At 28.6% G+C, this 11255-nt stretch overlaps 1 protein-coding gene across 1 annotated transcript; it reads left to right on the plus strand.

Moving 5' to 3' along the window:
• The first annotated feature begins 8349 nt into the window (after positions 1–8349).
• LOC120084593 (glutathione S-transferase F13) lies at positions 8350–10943 on the plus strand. The gene is made up of 3 exons (XM_039040401.1): positions 8350–8496; positions 9692–9740; positions 10465–10943. Exons 1-3 carry the CDS (start codon positions 8350–8352, stop codon positions 10941–10943), a joined length of 675 nt encoding a protein of 224 aa, XP_038896329.1.
• Positions 10944–11255: the final 312 nt, after the last annotated feature.

Below are 11255 nucleotides of genomic sequence, written 5' to 3' on the forward strand. Positions count from 1 at the left end.
GTCAAAACCGCTTGAACCAGCCGAGAACTGATCAAACCAGGTGCAAAAGTCAAAGAATCGGCTGAATCAGTGTGAATCGCGTCCCAGACCGAGTCGAACTGGACGAACCAGGCCGACCCGCGCCTCTTGATGGCACGCTGATGTCAGCCTAAACGTAAAGCCGGCGTCTGTGACCGAACTGGACGAATCACAAACCAGGTGAACCTCGAACTGGACTGTGCGAACCCTTGGGCTAACGTCAGCCAGCGTTGGATGCTGATGTTAGCCCTTCCATTTTTCAACCACTGTCTTTCGATTTTTCCGATTTCTCCTTTTTTTTTTTTTTTTTTCAAATTGCAGCCACTGTATTCCTCTGTATTTAGCCAAAATTGATCCTGATCTTCATCGATCTTCAACCTATTTCTAGACACGGACTTACAGACTCGATTTACATTAAAATGCCCAAAACATAGGGGCCCTTACATGATCAAATCACATTAAAAAAATATAAATTTATTGCCAATTAAACAGTTCACAGCAAACCAAAAATATTCACAATACATTTAATCCCACCTATAACCCATGCAAAATTAAAATTAATATTAAAATAGAGCCTGCTTTGATACTAATTGCAAGGATTAAAGCTCTGCATAGTGGAAGAAATTAGATCTAACTCTTATTTAATATCAAACAAAATAGCATTGGAAAATAAACCTAGGCTAAACATACATTTTCAACAAAATAAAGAAAGGAAAAAAACATATCTTGTTGAAAAAACTCTGGAGGATATCAACGACATTCCCAAAAAAATGCCTTCACCGGTATCCTCTATTAGATTTTCTGAGGCGGGATAGTGATATCCCCTTTCTTCGTTTGGGAGAAAAAATTCGTTTTAGAGAAAACTCTATACCAACTGAGTCAATTTTTTTCGTTAAAAACTATACTTTTTGTGCGAGAGTCAAAGGTGGAGAGAGAAATCAGGGAGAAGACTCTCTTTCCCCATAAAAAACGTAACTCCCCAATAATTTTTTTAATTTAACTTTATTTATTATTATAATTATTAATTAAATAAACAAATCCATTTTAATTTATTTTAATTAATTAAATAATAATAAATATATTTAATTTAACTAAATAAATTTAATCGAATTTAATTTATTAAAAATGTTAAATTAAATAATATTAATTAATCAAATTAATTAATAATAATTAAATATCTCATATATTTAGTTAAATGTGTATTTTTAATCATATTCTAATAAATCTCTCTCACATAACCTATAGTTTCAATTAAATTAATTTAATCAAATCATATAATTAAATATAATTAAATTAAAATAATTAATTCTCCAATTAACTAATCATTAGATTAAATATCACATATTTAATTTAACCTTATAATTGAATCACATTCAATTATCTTTCTCTCATATAATCTATAGTTTTAATGTGCATCTTATGCGCATTATTTTTAACCTATAGTTTTAATATGAAATTAATTCATATTACATTTAATATTTGAAATCCTTCAAATATATAATTCTCCCATAAATTAATTTTTAAATCAAATTCAAAAATAAATTTATATCATAAAGTTTAATTAAATTATAAATTTTATATTATAATGTATCAACATACATTATATTATTTTTCCTTAGTTAATTTGAACAATTCAAATTACTTTAATTTTCTCATATCCTTTTTTGAGCTACCAGTGGGACCTAATGGACCTACAGATTAGAAGCTCCAACGATATAAGATTAATTAGCAAAACTCATTAACCGAGTTAATCAATATTCGTTAACTGTGGGTGCACTCCACTATAGACTCATAGTTGCACTCTTCTCACTGTATATATATTACTGTGTCCACGAATATAGACCAATAACAACAAGTTAGTCCTTCACGAGTGTTTGTAACACCATCTGGGTCAAATTACCGTTTTACCCTTGGGTTACTTCTACATCCTTAAGTACCAATGTTCATCTAATAAACAACCTGTTTGTGGTCCAACCAACAAACAGAGATCCCCCTCAGGCCAATGAGAGGGCAGGACCCGATGTTCAAGACCTGAAAACACCACTTAAGGGAAAACTCATCTACTTTCCTAAAGTAGGAAATGAGTGAATTCCATCTTATGAAATCACGTTCCCAACTATCCATTCGGTTTTATCCCCAAAATGGTAGGCCTATTGAGTCGGTGAGCCAACCACTCTCACTTATACAAATAAAAGGATAATGCCTCATGAACAGGAATTCATAACTCACTTGGGATTGAGACTATGTTGCCTAGGTTATCCTAGTGAAATAGAAACCTAACTAGTCAACAGTGTTACAACTAGGAGTTACTATTTCGTGGTCCGGTCTCATTCAAACGCATTGCATAGGATAACCCCACTCACATGTCTCCTACACGAACACTTGAATCATTGTATTTGTATCAAATACAAAGTATGTCGTATCCATAATGATACAGGATAAGGTACCCAACCTTATTTTTATACTATAGACCCTTTAGGTTGTATCTTGAATAGTGATCCTCATATGTCTCTACATAAAGCTCAAGACTCATACAACAACTCAGGATATTAGTTTATTAGATTAGAGTTATTTAGTCATGATTAACATAATATAAACAATAACGCTTTGTGGAAAAACATCAATAATAATTTATTAACGAACAATCAAAAGTTACATTTACTATCTACGAGTTTTAGGGCATAAAACCCAACACGGAAAACTCTTGTTGTGGTGCCTTTGTTCATTGAGAGGTTCAAATTTGTTCGTGACCAAAGGAGAGGAAAATCTAGAGTAAGGAAATCTTTAAAGATGGGATCTTTTCTTCCCTTTCATCCTCATCAGAACCATGCTTAGGTTTATTTAATGTTTATCCTATGTTTAAATCACTGATTTTCTATTTTATAAAATTAATTTTCAAATTGCACGACGATCACACACTTCCGCGGGAATCCGATTTCCTTCAGGGTAGCCCCGATTTTTCCTGGTAAACCCTTAGATCATGAATTTTGGCCCCCCTCAACTGATTAGGAGCTTATACAAAGATGAGAAGCTCTCCATTTAGGGACACAAATCTCCATCGCCAAGACCACAAACACTTTTCACCATTTATGTAATTTAATTAACCCCTTAGATGTTTTCTCAATTTTTCAAAGTCAGTAACCTCAAGAATGAAAGTTCCTCTGAGCCATAACGACTCTAGGTCATCTTGTCCTGTGAAAGCAAGTGGTGAGAAGAGATTCTTTCTTGAAAAATGAGAGTCAACCTAGAGAAAGATTAAGGAATTGAGGACTTGTCCCAATATCCTATAAGTTGTATTTTCCAGCATTTTTTTCATTTATTTATTTTTTGTAGTTACTCTATTTCATTTTTATTAATCGAACTTTATATTGTAGCTATGATTTATGATCTAATAAAGTTTATTATTTTATCATTTTTCACGAGTTAAATCTTCCTAGGGGTTCAACAATGTGAATGTCCTAGGGTTATTATGGCTTAAATAACGTAGTGCTTTATACCACTTTATGATACACATTATCTTTGTTGATTTTAAAGATAAAATCAGTAAGTTAAATTGTCCACTTAATTTATCAATTTAGCAGAGCTCTAATGATGATAAGGTTAGGGTATAATCGGATGTCACAAAGGGATATGAGACTTCAAGCCTAGAAATAGGATTGTCACATTGCCTTAAAAATAAAGGACACCATAGGATAAAGAAATTTAACCTGAATTAATCTAAGATCTAGCTAACCATGAAAATATTAGACATTAGCTGCTTAGACCTCTTAACTTGACACAATAGGTGTGGATTTCTATTCATAACTAATTTAAAGAACAGTAGTATACTTGAGTTAATAGGAAGATTATTCAATCATCAATATATCATATCTCGAACATCATCTAATGGTTAAGATACTTCTCTTCTTAAGAGGTTAAATGATATATGTCAAATCTTTCTAAAGATCGATTACGATTATTAGGGACTGTTTAGAGGCCCAACATGAGATGATATATCCCCACATCCTATATCACCTCAGTGTTTGGAAGCCAATTATCCTATCTCACCGATTTTAATTGTTTGTGGACCCATTTTCGAAACGTGTTTCGTATCTCACCGTCATTTTCCTTCCGTGTATCGTATATCATCTCATTGCTTGAACATACTCGATCGTTCATACTCGATCAAAACTTTCCAGATATCCGAACTCTCCAGACATCAAAACTCCTCATGTTCTCTATCATCTGAGTGTCCCAAACAATCCTTGATTTCATTTAAGTTAACATTTAGATTGACAAACTATGTTGATATTTGAAATTATTGTTGTAATATAAATATATAGTTAAAGAATTAGATGAATCAGAAACCTAATTAATATTTAAAGTGAATATTGTGGACACTGAAAACTGAATTATTATTCCAAATTTCTCCCATTTTGTGCTATAATGTCAAAGCAATAAACTTGGGATAGTGTGTCGTTGAAAATAGGGTAGCAAATCTCAAGGTGATATAATACTCAGTGCGGTGGGAAATGTGTTTCTTTTGACTCAAAAATCAACCGTTATTTAGATTTTTTAATAAAAAATTCGAAAACAAAAATTTAAGAAGAATGGAGTTAATAAAAATATAATTGTTTTTCAATGTTTTAAATATGTGTCTCGATAGTATATTTAGAAATTGAATGTTAATTTAAATACTGGTTTAAAATGTGTTTATACTTATAAACCATAATAATAGTTTTAGTTATCCACTAATATTTAGTTAACAATAAAGAAATTTATGTAATTATTATTTTGTAATATTACATAATATTTTTTTAAAAAATAAATTGAGTTTATAACTTTAAAATTCAAAATTTGAATATAATAAAAACATAAATATGTTATTTTCATAATAGGCACGGTTTAAATCCTAGAATCCAAAAACAGTTTTCAGAAACAGAATCCGAGTTATCTTTCAAACACATTTCTACTAAATTCGGTAAATTTGAAAACATAAAACGGAATCTGAATTTTCTACCAAACGTACTCTTATTTATTTATTTATTTGTAATTTAGATATAATTTGGTTATGTGGTAAAAATATGTAGACTAAATTTAGACATTTGAAAATACATAAACAAAATTAGAGATGAATTCAAATTTGAGAGGTTAAATTGATATCTTAGACCTCATATGGTAACCATTTTTTATTGATATATGTGAATATTTGTGCCAACTTATGTGCACATCAACTAATCTCACGAGACAACTCGTCTGATTCTATAACATTTAGGTGTCAAGAAAACTCATAGGATATTAAATTCTAGGTAGGTGGCTACCATAGATTAAATCCATGACTTTAGTTCTTTATCAAGGTCATACTCCCTATTTGTCACTAGCTCAATCCATGATGGTTGTGTTGAGTTTCAATTCTATGTTTAAGCATTTTAAAAATATTTGATTTTAATCCAAATGGATTGATTAGGTCTGTTTCAAAAAATTAATCTCATACGATTCTTTTAGTTCAACAATATGTAGGGGGAAAATTTGAATCCTTTAATCTTTTAAACGATTATACATATTTATAAGCAAGTTTAAGATTCGTTTATCTCAGCATATAATCTTATATGATGGCTAACAATACTAGACATAGAAAGGGAGAGGTGATAAGTTTACTTATGTGTAAATTCAATTGGCTGATTATATTATGCTTTGAATGGAAAAGAAATGAAAGGAAGAAACTAATGGGTTGGTAAGAAAAGGATTAGCTTGTAATAAAGGTTTTTGTAGATGGGAAAAAATAATAATTTTACTTTTACTTTTAATTTCATCTGATTGAATTTTAGATTCTTATCAAACATTTAAAGAACAATTTGTTATTTGTTAATAGTTCAATTTGTAAAGGTGAATAGTTTGATTTCTCTTTTTTTTTTTCTTGAAAAATTTGTAGGTAATTTATAAGATTTAATTACTAAGATTTAAACTTAGATCATACTAGAACTTTTAGTATTGTTTATGAATCTCATTTTCATTTATTGATTTTTGTTTTATTATCTACTTTTTAAGAGAGTTTTAAAGAATTTAATCAAGTTTTAATTTTTTTTTTTTTAAAAAGAGTTAGTCTTTCAAAACTTTTGTTATGAGAATTTGACTAAGAAAGATGAAAACTTTGGTAAAAAAAAAAATACAAAAACAAAAAATTAGCATACTTTTCTAAAATTAAAAAAAAAATCAAATTGATTATCAAACGTGGTATTTGTTTTTTAAAACTAAATCTATAAATATTATTCTAACTTATGAATTTTCTTTCTTATCTATTTTCTAAAAATAGTTTCAAGATCCAAGCAAGTTTTGAGAAGAAAAAAAAGTAGTCTTAATTTTTAAATTTGGTTAGAATTGAAATGTTTCTTTAACAAAAGGAAAAAGTATGGTAAGAAAGTTGTGACTAAATAAACATAAATTCAAAAACAAAAAAACCAAAAATAAAATTTTATCAAATGAAGTATGCATAAATTGGTCTTTTGTAAGTGACACCTGCATTTAGCTCCTAATGTTTAGGATTGGTCATTTTTTTCTAATTAATGTGGTCATTGAGTTCATCTTATCTTTATTTTTAATTTAATTGTTTTTTTTAATTAGAAAGAACATTTTAACATATTTTTGAAAATTCATCAACTAAATTGGTCAATTTAAAACATTAGAGACTAATGCACCATTCTTCAAAACTCAAGGATCAAAAATGTATTTTTTTGTCCAATTATTAGGCTCTATTCGGTAATTTTGTTTTTGTTTTTTTATTTTTGATTTTTGAAAATTAAGCTTATTTTCTCTCCATTTTTTTTATAATAATTTGCATCTTTTGTAAGTATAATAGTTGAATTTTTAACCAAATTCTAAAAATAAAAACAAATTTTTTAGGCTCGTTAGATAACCCTTTTGTTTTTTGTTTTTTGTTTTTAAAAGTTAAGTCTATTTTTTTCTTATTTCTTACAATGATTTGTATCTTTCTTAAGTACTGAATTCTTAATTAAATTCTAAAAGTAAAAATAAAATTTTAAAAGCTACTTTTTTTAGTCTTCAAATTTTGGCTTGGTTTTTAAATCATTGATAAAAAGTAAATAACAAAGAAATAAATTTAGATGTAGAAGTAAAAATCTATAGGCTATGGACTATTTGAAACCATTGATAAGAAGTTTGGTAATCAGTTTGTTTTTTGTTTTGTTTTTGAAAATTAAGTATATGAACACTACTTCCATCACTAAATTTCTTTCTTTGTTAGTTATTTTACACTAATGGTTTAAAAAAACCAAGCCAAATTTTGAGAATTAAAAAAGTAGTTTTCAAATTTTTTTTTTTCTGTTTTTAGAATTTAACTAAGAATTCAATTATTGTACTTGATAAAAATACAAGTCATTATAAAAAATGTAAATGATATAAGCTTAATTTTAAAATACAAAACAAAAAATCAAATGGAATCTAAATAATTACCAAACGAAATCTATAAAAAAAAAAATCAAATGATTAATAAACGAAACTTAATTAAGGAAGTTGAAAATGTAGGAATATTTTAAAACAAAGAGCAAATTTCGAGAGGATTTTTTTTATTTGTTTCTTAATTTTTAATTATTAAGAGAGGGATTTGACCATTGACCTTGGTTTTAACGAACTCAGACTCTTTCTTCTTGGATTCTTCAAAATCATAATTTCGTTTTATCTAAGTTTCTATTACTTGCAAATTCAACCTTCTTTTTCGCTCCCTTTCACATAATCCTCATTAGCCGTCCACTTAGGTTCAATTATAAAAATACTCCTATATTATATGGGTTGGTTTTAATGATAGTCGAATTTTCAAAAATTTTCATTTTTATCTTCCAAATTTGTTATTTGCTTCAAAACAACTCAATAAAATCATGGATGGAGAAATTTGTATCAACTTATATGTTATTTATGTAAAAATATATGTCAAGTATATTTGGAGATTAGGGTTGAAAAACCATAAATTTAAAAAAAAAAATCAAGGTTTGAAAAGATGAATACGACAACATGTAACTTACTGATGCTAAATGATGTGATTAGACAAAAGTATTGTAGAGATTTGAATACGGAGTCTTTTATTCTGATATTATGTTAAATCATCGATTAACTAAAAAAAATATTTTAATACATAGACCAATACAACTTTTCCATCTTTAAATTTATCGATGTTTTATAATACAAAGGAAATATTTTAAAGTATGGGATATATTTAAAAAAAAAACTTCATAATTGTGGGGGTATATTTTTGATAATCTAACCTAAAATTTAGCTATAAATTGAGGAGGGAGAAGAAATCCGTCATTGACTTGTTTTTGATCGGTTTGTGTTGTTTCAATGGCGGTGAAGGTGTACGGATTGCCGATCTCGACATGCACATTGACCGTCATGATTTGCCTTCATGAAAAGCAACTTCACTTCCAATTTCTTCACGTTGACCTTTTCAATGGTGAACATAAGCAACCTCCATTTTTGGCTATCAATGTTTGTTCTTCTCTTTTCTCACTCCCTTCTCCCCTTTTCTACTCTCATTTATTTCTTCCTTCTTTTAATCTAATATCTTAAGTAAGCTCAATTTTATTTATAAGATTGCTTTGTACAGAACAAAATCGTTATAATATGGTTGTCTCACTACAATAATTTCATCTTTCTAGGTGTCATTAGTGATGGTTGTATAATGATGACAGTTCAAAACTACCATCAAAGTGTATGATAGTTAGCTACAATGTCAGTTTAAAATCGATACCAAAATTAGATATATTTACAATGTTGGTCTGCAATGATGTAAGTTTCAAAAGGATCCCATTGTAAAGGTTGGACAATTGATTTGAAAGTCTATATATATTTTTATAGTTGATGTTTCATACAATAGTATAAAATTGGTTAGCTACTCGTGATAGACTCATCCAACAAATTTTAGATATTTTTCTTCTTTTACTTATTTTAATTACCTCCCTTGTATATTGAGAAGTTTTGGCTGATTGAATCATATCATTAAGATTGAGACGTTTCTGCTTATTTGATGAGTGGATCTTGCACTCAAACTCATTTTTCAATTCGAAGAATGATGAAATAGAAATATGATCATTATCTAATCTTACTAGTTAGAGGTTATTTATAATATTTTAAATTAGTTGTCTCAACTTTGATATAGAATGTCTTTAGATATAGATCAACATTTGAGGTCTAGTTTATAACAATTTTATTTTTAATTCTCTTTTTCTTAATTTTATTTACTTTAGGTTTATATTTTAAAAGAAATATTTGAATTCTTAATCCAATTTCAGGGACAAATGGTTTTTTTTTTCTTTTTTTTTTTAAATTTGACTTGAATTTGAAAAATATTTGTGAAAAGTAATTTACAAATTAAAACATATAAGTTAATTGTTTATAAGATTAATTCTAAAAAAAATATACGATTATTAAACAAGAACATTATTCTATTTTGCATTGTGCAAATATCAAACTCTTCTTTTCACTTTTTTTTTTATTAACATTCACATCTTTTTCACAAAAATTTGAACATCTAACTTCAAAAAATATAATTAAATAGATCAATTATTACTAAATTGTGCTGTTAACATGATTTTGCCAACGTATTTATTCCATTTTCCAAAATATATATTTGGCAGTTTTTTAATTTTATATATATTAACATTAGAATTTTCTGTTTATTCAGCCCTTCGGCCAGATTCCAGCCCTAGAAGATGGTGATGTCACCTTATTTGGTATCTCTCTCTCATCCCTTTTTTATGTTACCCACTTCAATTAAATTAAAACTCTTGTGTCTCTTAAATATCTAAAACTATAAGCAAAAAAAAAACTTAGGTGTCAATTGGTTGTATAATAAATGAAGGCGACACGAGATCAATAAGATACAACTTAGATTGACTTAATCATTGTTCAAAAAAATACTTTCGACTTTTCACTGAAGTTTGAATTTAATAGTTTATAGATCCTTCGGTTTTTAGATTTGATATTTTAACGAGCTTTAGTAAAATAGTTTATTTCCATCAATTTTGATCCATAGTTAATCGAAACGGTTATGACATTTTTTAAATTAAAAAATATACCTTTTAATTTTTTTAAATAAAAATACTTAATATATTATTCCATCTCCTTTCACTCGTAGCTTACTTTCTCCCTCTCAATATGAAATGAAGAAGACTTTTAAGATTTCACATTGAAAAAAAAATATTTTTTATCCTAAATTTTCGTATAAAAGTTAAATTGTTATTTATTAAATTTGAAGAACTAAATTGTTATAATTTAAAATTACATCAATTAAATCATTACCTATTAAAATTCAAAAACTAAATTGGATTACTTTTCTGGGAAGATTAGAAACCAAAAGTTCTTTTTAAAAAAACGTAACATAATGCATTCAGAAGTTGTAAAGATTAAATAGACACAAAATAAAAAATCTCTTTTCTTATGAACTTATACACACAGAATCAAGAGCAATAACAAGCTACATTGCAAACAAGCACAAGGAAACAGGGCCAGATCTCCTATTGCAACACCAAAGCCCCAAAGAAGAAGCCATTGTGAAGCAATGGATGGAGGTTGAGTCTCACCATTACAGCTCTGCAATAACTCCCATCATCCACGAGTTCTTCACTGCTCACCTTCGAGGCCACGAGCCCGACCAGTGCCTCATCAACCAGAACTTGGAGCGTCTGGGCACTGTTCTCGACGTGTACGAGCAGCGCCTAGGTGGCACCAAGTACCTGGCCGGGCCATGGTACACCTTGGCCGATCTCCACCACCTCCCTTGCACGTTCTACTTCATGAAGACGCCGTGGGCCTCAATGGTTAATGATCGACCAAATGTCAAGGCATGGTGGGATGATATTTCATCCCGCCCGGCGTTTCTCAAGGTTATTGAGGGTATGAGTACTTTTGATTTTGGTGGTGATGACAAGAAATGAACTTTTTTTTTTTCCTTCCTCCTTTTGATATGATTTGGAGTTTTTAGGGCAATAGGTCCTTGGTATGTCATTTTTCTACTTAATATTTACTTTACTTTAAATTATATAATTAAGGCACAGTTGTAAATATAGTCATTAGACCCAAAGTATTAATATATATATATATATTATAATATAATATAAAAAAATTGTAAATATGGACAAATTTAAATAGTCATCAATGATAGACTATATCACTGGTAAGAGTCTATCAACGATAAAAGTCTATCGCTAATAGACTTGTCTATATTTGCAATTTTTTTTAAATGATGT

This window comes from Benincasa hispida, chromosome 9 (assembly GCF_009727055.1).
Source record: "Benincasa hispida cultivar B227 chromosome 9, ASM972705v1, whole genome shotgun sequence".
Taxonomy (NCBI): domain Eukaryota; kingdom Viridiplantae; phylum Streptophyta; class Magnoliopsida; order Cucurbitales; family Cucurbitaceae; genus Benincasa; species Benincasa hispida.